The sequence below is a fragment of the Anneissia japonica genome, unplaced genomic scaffold (genome assembly GCF_011630105.1).
Source record: "Anneissia japonica isolate Jap-2015-1 unplaced genomic scaffold, ASM1163010v1 scaffold287719_len1884721_cov185, whole genome shotgun sequence".
Classification (NCBI taxonomy): Eukaryota; Metazoa; Echinodermata; class Crinoidea; order Comatulida; family Comatulidae; genus Anneissia; species Anneissia japonica.
The window spans coordinates 1,156,886-1,172,824 of NW_022715822.1; the positions used below are offsets into that span (position 1 = coordinate 1,156,886).

At 32.4% G+C, this 15,939-nt stretch overlaps 1 protein-coding gene across 1 annotated transcript in view; it reads left to right on the forward strand.

Annotated features, from left to right (window-relative positions):
* The window catches only part of LOC117109421, a 67,585-nt gene that overhangs the window by 37,091 nt on the left and 14,555 nt on the right, over window positions 1-15,939 (forward strand). Inside the window, exons 3-10 of the mRNA XM_033251771.1 lie at window positions 4,004-4,560; window positions 10,633-10,744; window positions 11,144-11,232; window positions 11,820-11,974; window positions 12,482-12,607; window positions 13,780-14,016; window positions 14,662-14,798; window positions 15,356-15,706. Of these exons, the coding sequence (XP_033107662.1) occupies window positions 4,004-4,560; window positions 10,633-10,744; window positions 11,144-11,232; window positions 11,820-11,974; window positions 12,482-12,607; window positions 13,780-14,016; window positions 14,662-14,798; window positions 15,356-15,706 (1,764 nt within the window). The remainder of the gene's footprint in view (window positions 1-4,003; window positions 4,561-10,632; window positions 10,745-11,143; window positions 11,233-11,819; window positions 11,975-12,481; window positions 12,608-13,779; window positions 14,017-14,661; window positions 14,799-15,355; window positions 15,707-15,939) is intronic.

Consider the following 15,939-nt stretch of genomic DNA (forward strand, 5'->3'; position numbering starts at 1 on the left):
GTACACAATGACATTTGGTTGTGTTTTGCTTGCAAACATCCATGTATTATTAACATGTTTTTTAATGGAGATTCCTCAAACAGTTAAAACCAATTTCCTTGTAGTCGTCTCCGGCATGCGTTAGCTTTTATTCAATCTCCTGCATCTAATGATATTAAATTGACATTAATTCCATTGTTCCATTGTCGTGTCCTCTGGTACATTGACTAACTTGAAGATTGCAGCTTATAGTACAATTTTAAAATGCCAATTTTTATAACTTATGATTCAAAGGTAAACTTACGATATATGATAAAAAGATTATTTATTTTCAGAGCTTTTCCAAAATAAAACGGGAAAATACAATACCGGTACATAAGTTATAGAAATGAGTTAAACTTGCCGGTTTACCACAGAATTGGCAACATCGGCGATCGCCCAAAAATGTCAGGTGGGGTCATTGGAGGATCGTCGATGCCACCTCCACCCAGGCCTAGGATCAGAAATCGCAGGCCTAGCATGTGTACAACCAATTGGGGATGTGACATAAATTTATTTCTGGTCGCCTCGAAAGTCGTAGCGAACGTAGTTTGGCCGTTTTTTTATCTAATACAGTCTCACTTACGACCCAGCATCTCAACCGCTCGAGATCGATGGAGACATGTGAACGTGACTATAATATTTTCTTTGACAAAAAAACTGTTGTATGTCCATATTTATTCTTGATTCTATGGCCATGATGTGATGTCATCATCATGACCGTATTTAGGCATGTGATGTGTTTTTGTCAAATAAAATAAATAGTCTAGACAGGACTTAAGGCCAAATAGAAAATTGTTGCGTTGCCTAAGCCTAGAGAAATATAAATATGGATCGTTCGATTGGGAATGGTTTTTTTCACCACTCTAGGCCTACAGTATGCTTAATTGTCGGATTTATGGCTGATTAGCTCTCTCTCCATGCATTTTGGCTGGTATTGTAACCAGGCTCGCATGCATAGTTAATCATTCACTTACTCTAAGTATTATGCTTTGGAATAGCATTTCCGAACAACAGAACTACTTTATCACCTCATCAATGTAATTATTTATCGCATGAGAAGAGTTATAATGAGCTGTCTTTATTAACTGGTAAAGTGAGACTAATTGTAAATTTTTTGATAAAATCTTAGAATAAATCTTTAGAGATGCCAATTATGTAAAGCCAAAAAAAAATAAATAAATAAATAAATTGTACGTTCCCTGCCTGTCTTTTAGCTTTGCGTCAATCTTTTAAGTTTCGATATCTTTTATTTATAAATTGCTTTATGCTTAAAAATAGATTTGTAGTTTAGAATATTTTGGGTTTTATTTTTCACTATTAAAGGACAGAGAAACAAGCAATTTTAGCAAAACATTGCGAATGAGTCCTGTGAAGTTGGTGGGCGTAAGAAATAATAAACAACAATACTTGTCATTAAACAAAGTGATTTAAGAGGAGTTTATAGAGCAAAGAACATGCAAGTGAATGACACTTTGTGTTATTTTAGACCTAGCCTTCCATTGAACTGGTGTTTTAAATTGTGTGCTTTTGTACTAATTTCAGACATGCATTGATGTATTTTCACCACACATTCATATTATTAGTCTAGGACAAATTTTTTTAGATTAATCACTCACCATAATGTCGTACTTTGGCCTACTTCAAGAGATACTGTATGTTTTTGGAAGGATTTATTTTTTAGGAGTACTCAAATTTGGAATCTTGGGGGTGGGGAATAGATAGGTAATTTGTCTCATCATTCTATTTTTGGTTTTTCTGTCTGGTTATTTGTGTGGTTTTAATGTTTTATACCAGGTACTGGTCCAGCTGGGACAATACATTTTACTGAAGAGGTAACCCAGTATAAAGAACAAATAAATAATAATAAATTTTACAGCCATTTTTCTCAGAATGATGTTTCATTACATGACGATGTAAATTTGCTCATAACTGTGGTTGTGTTCAAAATTTCTACAGTACTACCACAGTTTGCTATGCTCCTAGTCTTAAAAAATACTATAAAATGCAATTATATTTTTTCATATACATCTGCTTGAAAATCACAGTTACTATATTGAACTGCCTTTCTTATGTCGGGCGACCTTTGGCTTGTTTATGTATTTGATCTGGTTTGGCCTAGAAGATAAAGTTTTATGTTAGTATTATCTGTAGCAAGTAAATAATTCCTTTTTGTAAGCTGATATGGCTAGCAGTGATCAAGATGATGATGTCATAAAGATAATGTCATTCATTGGCCTGGTATAGAGGGTGGGGCTTAATTATGAAATACAATAAAACATGTCTGTTCAGCTGGCCTGTTCAAATAATGATTTTATAGTTGGTTTATGTATTATTATTTATAAATATTATCTTACTGAAACATATTAAATAAAATATGTAATCTATAACATATTTAACAGCTTATGTATTATTATTTATAAATATTATCTTACTGAAACATATTAAATAAAATATGTAATCTATAACATATTTAACAGCTTGACTGTTTAACAGTCAAGCTAATAATACTTATCAACTTATTTACGGTTATTACGTATTAACGTAATCATCATGGCCTTTATTGTAAATAGTTATCGTCATCATCATTATCCTCATTAAACTTTTCAACATTGTCAACATAGTAAATAATTCTTCTAGATATTTCATCTAAATTATAATCCCAATTGATAAAAAAACCATTAGTCTCCAATGCTAGATTGCTTGAGAAAACTAATGTGTGAAGTATTATTACCAATTAATACTGGTGCCAATCAACATCGGTGCCAGTCAAAACCAGTACCAACCACTATGTCAATCTATAGTCCCAGAACATCAGATCATTGAAGCAATGGCCATGATTAGAAAATTATGAACATTGACCAGGAAATTGGAATTGGTTGAATGATGTTGATAGTGCTTAAAGCCTGAGTACTGGACCAATCGCGTGTAACTGACCAACAATAGCCATACCTTCAACATCCGTGTGGTCTTTTGACTGATGGTTTGTTCTCCCTGAATGATTTTGCAAAGTGCATTCTGCAGCCATTGAGTTTGTGATCGCAAGCATGATTGATAACAAAGTATTAATATATTAGCATCGGTTTAATTTGCATAATGATTGGGATTATTAACGTTGGAAATTTATTTATCTGAGAGTTTATTCCATGGCATTATTTTAACATTGGGGTCTCTGCCATTGTATTTGAGATGGTTAATTAGAGTACAGAAATTTGGGATTCTGCATAGGTTACAAATTTTGTCATTTTCAACAGCCTCTTGAAAGGTAATCCAGTGGTTATAGTTGGTAACTAGGAAGGTTGTGCTGGACCTCTGGGTCCTACGGCAGCTGCATTGTCGTGTCATCCCTAGGAGAAGTTGATTCGTGAATTAAGATAAAATATGAGCCGTAATGTACACATGACCAATGGCTTAAACATCTCTTCCGAAATACGGTGGGTTATAAGTTATATTTTTCAATGAGAACCAGCTTGGAATAGAACCAGCAACACTGATCTATAGTTCGGTGCACACACAGTAGGTGCCACCAATTTAGGTTAGGTCATTTTGGTGTTCCTAAAGGTCATATCTTAAACTACTATAGCAAACAATGAGCGTCTCCAAGTGCGACCCACTGCAATTCTTGACTTGATCATAATGTGAATTAGAGAACCTAGTGCGTGCACTGAGATTGAGTGAAGTATACATACACTATTTTGAACAACCATTACTTCCTCTTTCCCAACTACAGTTAGCACACTGCATTCAACACCAAATATAACCATATGATCACTTCTAGTAGTTTGGGGTCATAGATTTTGTCGATTGTGACTACTTTTCTCAGGATCAAAATATCCACCCCAAATTTGTAATAAATTTTCTGAGATATTGGAGAAATATTTAAAGAAGAGCAAATAGCTTGGATATTCTAAGGTTTAACTTGGTAGGGTACAGGAACATTTAAAGGTTGGTCTTTATCTAATGTATTGTTCTTTTATTTTTTCAGATCCACGGAAAATCGTTTTGAGCATCCGGGTTCAACGTACGATAGGAATTTTGATCGTGAAAGGATTTATAACAATAATAGGACTGGTCAATTGAACATTGTTGAGGATGATACGGACTCTACAACGAGTAGTTCTTTTCGTAACCGACGGACTTACAATAACTTTTACTCACATTCCAGAACTGACGGGAATTACGAAGGGAATTATTATAGTGGAAACCGGGAACAATACGGACCAGGCTACGGCCGGTCAGATCGTTCTGAAAACTATGATAGTAACAGGAAAAGTAAAAACTCAAGTAAAATACGGACCAATAAGAGCAAGAGTGGGTCATCTCACTCGGGTTCAGTTTCTAGATCACAGAGTTTTAGTCCGTCACGGAGCCGGTCACGGAGCCGGAGCAATAGTTCAGACTCAAGGAGTAGTACTAGTGACAATCGATCACGGAGATCAAAAAGCAGTGACAAAGGTAGTTTAAATACGGACCATACAAGTAGTTCAGGAGTTAATAAACAATTCGGATTATGCGTTAAGAATTTACCAACAAGATCTACAGGTTTGTATTTTAACTTTATACTGTACTTCAAAGCCAAAGTTGAAGATAACCAATGGAATAGGTTTTTGAATTTGAAGCATTCGAAAATTAAGTTGTTTGTACAGTATTTGGTTATGCCAATTATTTATGTCTGATAATTTGCATAGTTTCTTCCATTATAATTTTTAGTTGGAAGCTATATTGAATACTGTACAAATTACGTAGTTCATTTTTGTTTAATATTTGTGACCAGATCTGGCAAAACCTACTATTGCTCACAATTTCAAATTTCCCACAAGTGCCCAAAACGTTTTGGGAATCAGAATTTTGAACATTTTCATGGTTGTGGAATTTATACAAAAAGGTATATTGGAAAAAATGTCTCCAAAATGTCAATCACTAAATCCAACTGAAAAGTATATATTAAAAGTATTTTAAAAATATAAATCTTAATAATAAAATTATTGATTTTGGAATCTTTGAAAGCTATTTTCTCAAAAGCTACATGGCTAATCCAGTGAATTAAATATTCATAATCTTCGCTATACTTAACAATTTTCTATCAAATAACCATTGTTTCAAAGAACTCTTGAGCTCTCAATTTTGAATTTTTCCTAAAATTGCTGGTTTTGCCAGAGCCAGTCCCATTTTATGTAGGTTAGTTGGCAGTATATATTTTATGAGCCTTTGCAAATAACATTTTCTTTTTCAGAATTAACTTTAAATGTTGACAAAATACTATATGCGGGCCCAAAATTGTAGACTGGCATTCTTTCCTGTTTGCCAGTGAATCGTGATGGATATTTTGTAAAGTAATGTCGTGTTTGACCTCATCACTTGACCTGTTTAGGCAAAAAGAAAGTGTTGTTATTGTCGTATTTCCTCAGTGGTTGCGAGAGTGAATCATATGACAGAGGGGTTGGGTGAAGATTATTGGCAAAGAATATTTCATAAACGTACAGTAACATACTGTAACATTAACATGTTAGGCCTTTTAAAACATAAAATGTTTGAGACAATCTTTTTTTTTTTCTGGGTGGTGTAATTTGCAAGAAGTGATGAAAATATGTATGATGATAGTTGAACGTACATCATTGTTATCAATACCACCTTTGTTGCAATCTTTGGCACTTTCCTCATCCATGACCTAATTACCAGGGTACATTCTTGTCATCTTCATCATTACTATTCAGTAAACATAATCACAATTTTTAGGGATTATTTTATTCAATAATTTAGTTCATTATTATTTTTTTGATGACATTGCTATTAATAATATTGTCAATATTCCAATAAGCTTACCCTTATTCATGAGCGGTGCTTATTATAGATTATTGTGAGTGCTACGGTATCATGTATTGTACATACCTGTAGACCAATAACTTGTTGCAACAAGAAGGTATTATTTAATCTCTGAGAAATCAGTTAGGTATTTATACAAAATATGAAGAATGTTAGAAAGAAATGTGCTCTTGATGTGAAATTTATATAAAATAGAATTTAACTCTAATGAAAGTTGTGGCACTTAATTTGAAAGTGGCGCTTAGCTAAAAAGAAAAATCATGTGTGGTGCGGCATTTATTCTTGAAAGAGCATTGCTTATTCCAGAGAGGGGCTTAATGGAACATTTACGGTAATTGTAATTTTGGTTTTCATTTACGATAACAATGAATTGTGATTGATAAGGCCGCACGATGTGAACTATAAAAACCATATTTCACATCTTGAAATAATGTAGTGCTATTAAGTTCAACTTAATACCAGGTCAAATATGCTTACCGTAGTTAACAAATTATTTGAGAAGTATTTGGTGTTAGAATTATACGATTCAAAATGTTTCTTATCTAATAGAGAAAATAGAAGAAAACTGTAATTTTAAATGTATCAGTTTTGGGGTTAATTCCGGAATTAAGTTAACTATCAATTCAAAAAGGAGGTCAGTTGTACAATTTTCATTTTAAACTTTGAATTTGGGAAATATTCATATCAATTAATTTTAATTTCACTTCAAATTCCATTAAATGTTTTGCATAATCTCATATCGACGGACCCACAACATAAACCTTTATTAATTTTTTTTGTCCATGTTAATTTGACATGACAATGCAACAAATGATTTGTTTCACCTTTTCAAACAAATTTTATTAAAGATTATTAGAAGACTAGATTGGATAATGTTGGGCAAACTTACTGTAAGACCTTAAGATATCTTATTTTATGTTTGAAACTGTTTTAATTACCATACAGTACATTCAAATAAGACAAAGTCATTGACTAATTATCATCTTTACAAGTACTGTAGTAGGCAATGGAAAACAGAATTTTTGTAAATTGTTATTCTTCAGAAAAAAATATTTTTTTAACTATCTTCAGTATTGTTTATGAAACTGACTGAAAGTACATTTTATTTGACTTGGTATAACCTACTGTATTCTTGAAATCAATAGTATTTTTTACTACCAGTATGTTACAAAGTGAAGCAAGGCATAGATTAAGCAAAAAAAAAGATTATTTACATGAGTGTTTTTTTTTTGACTGCTGGTGCTGTTTAAATACAGGAAAACTGGTGAGGCAGGCTACAGAGTGGGAAAATTCTGGCTCGTAATAAGTGTATAGCATTGATAGACCAACTTTCATACTGTTGGAAGTGGGGATATAGCTGACTTATTGGTTTGAATTGCCTATCTATTCTAAAAGCCTTATTGTAGAAAATTAATTAGAACTATTTTTATTGCTGCATTAGTGTGAACATTTCATATTTAAATGAATTTTTTTTTTTTTTTAATTCTTTTTTTTAAATCTAAATTTTAATTTTTAAGTAATTTTATTTTTTAATTATATCATGATCAAATTTTAGAGTGATCATGTTACTTAGTTTTTTAAAAACATTTTGTTAAAATATTTATTTCAATATATATAGTCTATAGTGTAGTGTAAAATAAAGAAAATAATTACATTTTATTTCAAAACAAACACAAAGGACTTGCAGTGCTTAAATGTAATTTGTGGCCATTTTCCACTTAAGATGTAAGTTTACATTTAAGGGTTGTGAACAACAGACTTCATCAAAGCCAACTTTTTAGTAGGTTTGCATTGTGTTATTTGGCATCTACTTTCAAGTTGTTCACACTAAAAATTTACTGCTTTTACTGGCGAACAGTAGGCATCCCTTTCTATGCTCAAAAACATCAAAATTTTCCAGTGTGAACCAGCCTGAACTAAGATTTCTCTCAAGGAACATGAAGAGATGTATACTAAGAGTAAGAATGCATTGCCTGTGTATAATCACCTATTTTTTACATTGTAATTTTTATAGTTCATTATAGTTGATCATTCTTTTAATTGTTTTACTGTATTTTAATGCGAGAACTGAATTTCCGACTTGGAGCAATAAAGTGTATCTTATCTTATCTTATCTTATCTTAAATGATCAACAATATTCAAAATATTTATTCACTTTTTAAAAATTCATGTTTTATAAAAATACAAAATGTCAGGGATGTAGTTATATATTAACCTCCTTTTCCATCCTTAAAATCCACTCTTATTTTTTAGAGTTTACCAATGTTATCACCCACCCACCCTTCAAATGTCTATTCCCCACTTATAGTTTTCTACAGCTACAATTCTGAAATGTATTGAAATAAATAAGTTGGAAGTGGGGCATATAGCTGACTTATTGGTTTGAATTGCCTATCTATTCTAAAAGCCTTATTGTAGAAAAAAAATTAATTAGAACTGTTTTTATTGCTGCATTAGTGTGAACATTTCATATTTAAATGAATGAAATATCAATTATGTTGTTTTTTATTCTTTTTTTTTAAATCTAAATTTTAATTTTTAAGTAATTTTATTTTTTAATTATCTCATGATCAAATTTTAGAGTGATCACGTTACTTAGTTTTTAAAAAACATTTTGTTAAAATATTTATTTCAAAATAGTGTATAGTGTAGTGTAAAATAAAGAAAATAATTATATTTTATTTCAAAACAAACACAAAGGACTTGCAGTGCTTAAATGTAATTTGTGGCCATTTTCCACTTAAGATGTAAGTTTACATTTAAGGGTTGTGAACAACAGACTTCATCAAAGCCAACTTTTTAGTAGGTTTGCATTGTTATTTGGCATCTACTTTCAAGTTGTTAACACTAAAAATTTACTGCTTTTACTGGCGAACAGTAGGCATCCCTTTCTATGCTCAAAAACATCAAAATTTTCCAGTGTTAACCAGCCTGAACTAAGATTTCTCTCAAGGAACATGAAGAGATGTATACTAAGAGTAAGAATGCATTGCCTGTGTATAATCACCTATTTTTTACATTGTAATTTTTATAGTTCATTATAGTTGATCATTCTTTTAATTGTTTTACTGTATTTTAATGCGAGAACTGAATTTCCGACTTGGAGCAATAAAGTGTATCTTATCTTATCTTATCTTATCTTAAATGATCAACAATATTCAAAATATTTATTCACTTTTTAAAAATTCATGTTTTATAAAAATACAAAATGTCAGGGATGTAGTTATATATTAACCTCCTTTTCCATCCTTAAAATCCACTCTTATTTTTTAGAGTTTACTAATGTTATCACCCACCCACCCTTCAAATGTCTATTCCCCACTTATAGTTTTCTACAGCTACAATTCTGAAATGTATTGAAATAAATAAGTTCAAAGCCATTTGAGCAATCGGGGCCTACATGCCAAAAATGCACAAAGTGCGAACAACAGTGAAGTAAGCCATTGCCCCATCTTGCTCATCTGACTACAAAAGTTGTAGCTTTTTGAATATAGTCAGAACTTTTTAATATACTTGGTTAGTTCAGTATGTACAGTCACGTTCACGTACATTCAGTAAAACTCGTGATTTTTTGTAGAAGAAATTTTGGCATGATTCCAACAAATACTTGCATAAGCTAACTGCCAATCTTTCTTCAGCTTTGAATTTCGGGCCAAATTCTGAGCTCACAGGATTCAGGAAGTGTATCATTAAGTCCAAAATATCTAAAACGTTGATGGTCTCAATCTGAAAGGGTCTTATCTTAATAGCAACTTATTCATAAAGGTGTATCTGCCACAAAAGAAGGATTTCAATCATAATTGCATCCTAGCCAATCAGGGATGATTTAAGGAAATGACTAACTTGTAAATTAGAATCTGTCTCATCCAACTACATGTAGCAGTAGAGGTCAGTGTAGAAAATGACAAATATTCATACCGTAGCATCAGAAATGCCTGTAAACCGCAAACTTTCTCTAGTCTACAGCCTTAGGCTTCTACAAAACGGAAACATTGACTATAATTACAGGATGAGTTTTTTTGTTTTTCTGTCCTCTGTAAACTTTGCTTTCATTTTGTTTAGTAAATATTTAGATGTTGTTATGGTGTGAGTTTTTTTTCTTCCTTTCAACAAGAGACATTTCCCTAATACACACAAAAAAATGTTTTTTCAACTTCTTCATAAGCAACACAATCTTGCATTGTTGTTGCAACATGTCTTAGCTCCAGTGTAATCTAAATGAAATAATAGCATTCTTGAAAAGAATCAAAAGTAGGTCATAGCATTTTATTGAGGTTTCAAACTGGCGCTTATTCAAAGAGAGGTACATATTCCAGAGCGGTTGTAATTACTAATACAGTTGAACTTGCCTCAAATCCAAAATGGCATTGAAAAAATGTTTGACTTGGATAAAATTTGACTTACAGATCATTAATTAATGGAAAACAACAATTTGGCATGTAAAATAAGATCGAATTCGAAATTATTCTAGTTAGGCAAAGTCGACTTAGGCATTTACAGTATAGTAGTTAAGCAATTACATCCTTTAAACTTGTTTTTATAAGAAAAAATTAGGAAGTTGTTCACGAAGTATGTTTGTGCAGAGAAAAGTTGTCCATGAATACAATATGTTTATTTTGTGTGCAAGAATACCACATATAACTCCCCAAGCCGATTACAGTTTACTGTTTCCACAAGTTTGTAAATTTGTGCTAAAAAAAATTAAAAGTTGAAATAGAACTATGTGCAATGTACATGAATGTTTTTCTTTTTTTTAAACAGTTTGACTAATTCTAATTTTTTATTTTTTAGATACAAGTATAAAAGATGGGTTATTTCATGAATTCAAAAAGTTTGGGCAGGTTACAGCAGTCACGGTCCAAGGCAGTGGCGATGATAGGTTCGGGATTGTCTTCTTCAAAAGGTAAATAAGCGAAATACAAAGTATGTCTAATAATTTAGATCAACTTTATCATTTTAACCAAATCTTTATTTATAATATTATTAAATATTCAAAATACTGTAATAATTTCATCTGGTTTGCTTGCTGTAACTGATGAAACATGTTGTTGTTGTTGTTGTTAAAGCTATTGTTATTTTACTTTTAAGTTTTTCTAAATAAAAGAATTAAACAATTTTCATGTTTTGGGTGAATTTTTACTGGAGACTAGCTTTCACCGAGATTAGGTTTCCTTTTGGAGAGTTCTTTCTCATCACCGTTTTCTTTATTAGTTTTATTCAATTGTTATTACTGAATACTGTTTATATTTTATTGAGGAAAATATATAAAATGACATTATTATTTTCTAATGTATTGATATAGATCTGAAGATATGGAAAAAGCAATGCAGACTTCTAAAGGGAAATTGTTCTTTGGATCAGAAATGAGATTAAATGCCTGGGATGGTCCAGGTACGTTGTATTTCAAATGCAATTTCCCCACAAATATTACTGTAATGTTTCTGTATTTTTAAAATGTTTTATGTACTCTTTTGGGGGACAGGAAGGTAGAGGGAAGGGTGGGGATGTGGGAGGTTGGTAAAAAAAAAGTATGCTTCATATTCTCTTAAAGCTTATGAAAGAAATGGATGATTCTGGTTATTAGTTAACTTTACAGCATAGAACTTCAAGCCTTTAAGTTAATATTGTTACCTTGCTGAAATATAAATCTCAATGTGAGAAACATAAATATAAAATGGTTTTATATTCTTTACTGAATGTAGCTTCTTCTTTTCAATTCTTTTGAATTAGTAATTTTTCAGTCAAAACCAGAATTCTGTAACTGTCAATTTTTCACTTTCCAGGTTTCGTTTGACTTTTACTGTTCATAATTTTTTTTTCTCACATAAAATTTGTACAGTATATTATTGTGTATTTAATATTAATGACAAAAGTAAACATGAAGGCAGGAATTTAGTTTAGTGCTCTCTTAGGAAAAAAAAATGAAGGAAATGTTAACCAAATATGGATTAATATTACCATATTTTTATCTGTTGCAGATATTGGAGTAGATGAGAGCGATATTAGATATTATGAGAAAGAAATGGATGAGTACCATCCAAGGGCAACCCGTACACTTTTCATTGGTAACTTAGACCGGACAGTTGCACGCGAGGAACTCGCTGAAGCGTTCCAGAAATTTGGAGATATTCTAGTAAGTGCAGGAGCCTGCAGGACTTATAAATTATTTAAATTGGCAATTTCTATAATAGGCTTGCCCTTCCAAAGCCAGCATACTGTTGCTAAATGTTAAACAGAGTAAGTAGCTAAGAAGAACCATAACTTTGGCAATTTAGTAAACAGATTCCAGTAAATGACACATCATTTTTATTTTAAACGTCATCCAACAGTACAGTAAAGCTACTTAAAGTATTTTAAAGCTTATCTTATAATGTGGAGAATTTGAATGTATTAAAAAGTCAGTTCCCATGTTTTTGTCACTGGATGCTGGTTTTAGCATGGCAAACCTCATGCATTAAGGCAGAAAATTATTGTGAGGCTGCATTCATCCATCCTCCATTGAAAAAATCAACATCCAGAATTTAATCACCTGGCTATTATAATATAATAACAAATGTGACTGTCACTTCAAATATTCAGATTTTTTTTCACCTGTATTTGGCCACCTGTAATGTAACACTTGTACTTCCTTATTCCATAGGATATTGAGATCAAAAAGCCTCACGGAGCACAACCGTTTGCCTTTCTTCAATTCTCCGATATCGATAGTGTTGTAAAAGCGAGGAAGAACATGGATGGCGAGTTCGTTGGTAAAAATAAAGTGAAGGTAGGGAGAATTACTGGAACAACTTTATAATGGAGTGGAGCTGTATCTTGGTTGTTAAGGTGCTCAACTGCCAATCCCAGGATTCTGGGCTCAAATTCTGTGATACCAGGATACTATCTTATGACAACTTAGCTCCCTAAGCCACACTGCCAATCCCAGGATTCTGGGCTCGAATTCTGTGATACCAGGATACTATCTTATGACAACTTAGCTCCCTAAGCCTCATAGATGGACTCGGTTTACACACCATTCCAGAAATTTGGTTTTGAGTCATGTCACCTTTGTGTTAAAAGAGGAAAGCATGTTGCAAACACAGCATGTACTACACTGTAACACAGTACAAACAGGCATTAGGCTCATAATAATCATCGCAATAATATCGTATCATCATTTTTAATCACATTTTTACAAACCTCACTCAGTATAGAATATACCCTAAATATCAACAAGTATAATTGCCATTTTAATCTTACATTAACACAGTTTGCATTGTTGCAATAATTTTAATAACGTACAAGAGCCTACACTGTTGTACTATGGTTAGGTCTCGTGCTCGTTGTTAGCGTAAAGCTCGTTCCTGTTTTTGACATCATGCAAGCACGATTGAATTTCTGGAAAGGTGTAGCATCACTTCCCTCCTATTAGTTATGAGTCACTTGCAGCAGGATGACAATTAGATAAAATAAGAAAGTTTAAGATTAAAAAAATAATATTTAATTTTGTGAAAGTACAGTATTTAGTAATTTTGTAGTAGTGATAATTGGTAGTAGTAATACAAAGCAAGTGTATTGCTAATAATAATGAATAACACACTTAAATAATAAAGTCAACAATATTGTTTGTATTTTAGTCTAATAATAATGTAAATTGTAATGTGCAAATTTCTTATATTGCAATAGCTATATCGATTATTCAAACTTTATTCCATATTTTTCAAATTAAAAAATGAAAATATATTATAAAACAGTACAATTTACTTTACTCTCTGAGAATGGATTCAACTGACTGTTTTCGTGATATTTAAGCTTGGCCTGTTATCTTATCAAACTTCTTTCTAAAGACATATCAATATAGTTAATGTAATAATAGTGTAATAATAAATATTGTTAAGATTTAAATTTGTGATTGATAAATTGTTGAAATGCTAATGTATTTAATTCTTTTGATTGCAGCTTGGGTTTGGAAAGAGCATGGCAACGAATTGTGTTTGGTTAGACAATTTACCTCAGAACACAAGCGAGAATTTTCTTTATAAACTTTTCAACAATCGGTTTGGCTCTGTCTCCCGTGTTACATTTGAGAAGCCCATTCCCAAAGCTCTGGTTCATTTTCACAACATGGACTGTGCGCAGAAAGCTGTTGTGGACGTGAAAAGTGGTCGACTCCACATATCAGGTAGAAAATTAAAGGTATGTTTATAGGTTTGATGTATTGTCTGGATCTGAACACTTATGTCTTGTCTTCAATAAATCACTACGCACAATTGCCAAAAACTTTTGACGATGCTGGTTGTTCGGTCGATTCGAGGAGCCTTCTGATTGTGTCATGGACTTTCTTGTTATTATGTGCTGTCATGTAAGCGGAGTACTGACGTGCACTTTCATGTAACAATTATGTAACCAAATCAGGCGCCTTTATGCAGTTTCTCATTACCACTTCACATTTGATTATAGTTTTGTATATTTTACATGCAGTTAAATGAGAGTATTAATAGCCATTTAAAGTGATTGATAAAATAGTTCATTGAGATAGAATCACCATCATCTTTGCACCTATGCTTCTTTTGTTAAGTTGGCACTCCTTCCCCCCTCCCCCTCTCAATGATCATATTCTACCCCTTATTTTTAGAGGCTAATCAACTTCTCTCTGGATTTATTTAAGTCCTTATTTATTTATGAGTTGATAACACATATAATACATAAATAAAGTAAATAGTGATTACAATATGTAATACAACCACAATTGATTTTAAAAGTTTTTCTACACAATTGTCGATTTTTAGATTGATTACGAATATCTATACTGTTTTATAAGTTGTCAACGATTTTTTCCAGGTTGATTTCGCTAGTCGAGAATGTCAAGAACTATTTTATGACCAAATTCAGCGAAATGGTCCAACTTTCACTGATCGTAGCCGCGAGACATCACCGACCGGCTCCTACTCAAGATTCTTGAACCGGGAAAATTCAAGGTATATCTATTAATAGCAACATATTCCAAGTCATTGCAAGTTAGCATTAAATTGCTAAAGCTCTGTCCACACTATCAAATTTTCTTTGACAAAAACTGTTGTATGCCCATATTTAGTCATGATGTGCCTATATATGGTAATGATGTGATGTCATAACTGTTGTATGCCCATATATAGTCATAATGTGCCTATATATGGTCATGATGTGATGGCATCATGACCATATTTGGGCATGTCACATGTTTTTGTCAAATAAAATTTGATAGTCTTCACAAGGATTTACTTTGGTCAAAAAAATTATAACAAAGAACTTCATTATTAAAAGTCGGTTAATATGAGCTTAAGTTATTGAGATTGACTTTCATCTGAGGAACTCTGTGTTAAGAAATTAAATTATTGGTAATAAATCTCCTCTTCTTCACCTTAGTTTCTTTCGGACAGCTTGGTTAATTTATCTTCAGTAATTTATATGAATTTATATAACTATATAAGGGTGAACAAATCCTTTACCTTCATAAGACATTAATGAACAAGACTTGATTATTTTATTCTTACAGTGAATTTCGTGCAAGTGGCACCTCATCAACAGGTACCACTTTTAGCCAGTATGAGAGTCGGCAAAGAAGCCGGTCCAATAGCTACTTCGGCAGCGGCACAAGAAGCGGGTCTTTTGGAGAGGAAGGCACCCATTTTTCCAGCAATTATACTGGTAGTGGTAATGGCACAGGAGGTTCCACGCCTTACTTTAATAAGCAGGGAAGCTTCCATGATGGTTACAATTCAGGGAGTGGCAGCTATGATCCAGATGACTCATATGAGAAAGAGCTCAGGGATTATGGTCATCACCAACGGGAAAGACATGAGCAACAGTACAGGGATGGCACTCCAAAGAGGTCATCCAAAGACAGGTATGATATTATTCCCTTTACTTGCTATGTGACCCATATTTTTTGGCAGTTTTGATTTGAGCTATGGTTTGCTGGTAATTCCCCCTTCGCACACGCCGTTAGTTTTGCTACCATAGAACACCATTTTTGAATTATTTACAATTGCAACTGTGTTGGTTTATGCTTAATTGTGGTTGATGGGTCCACTACAGCAGAATTGAATGAATGTCATAATATTGTAAAGATGTCTTGCT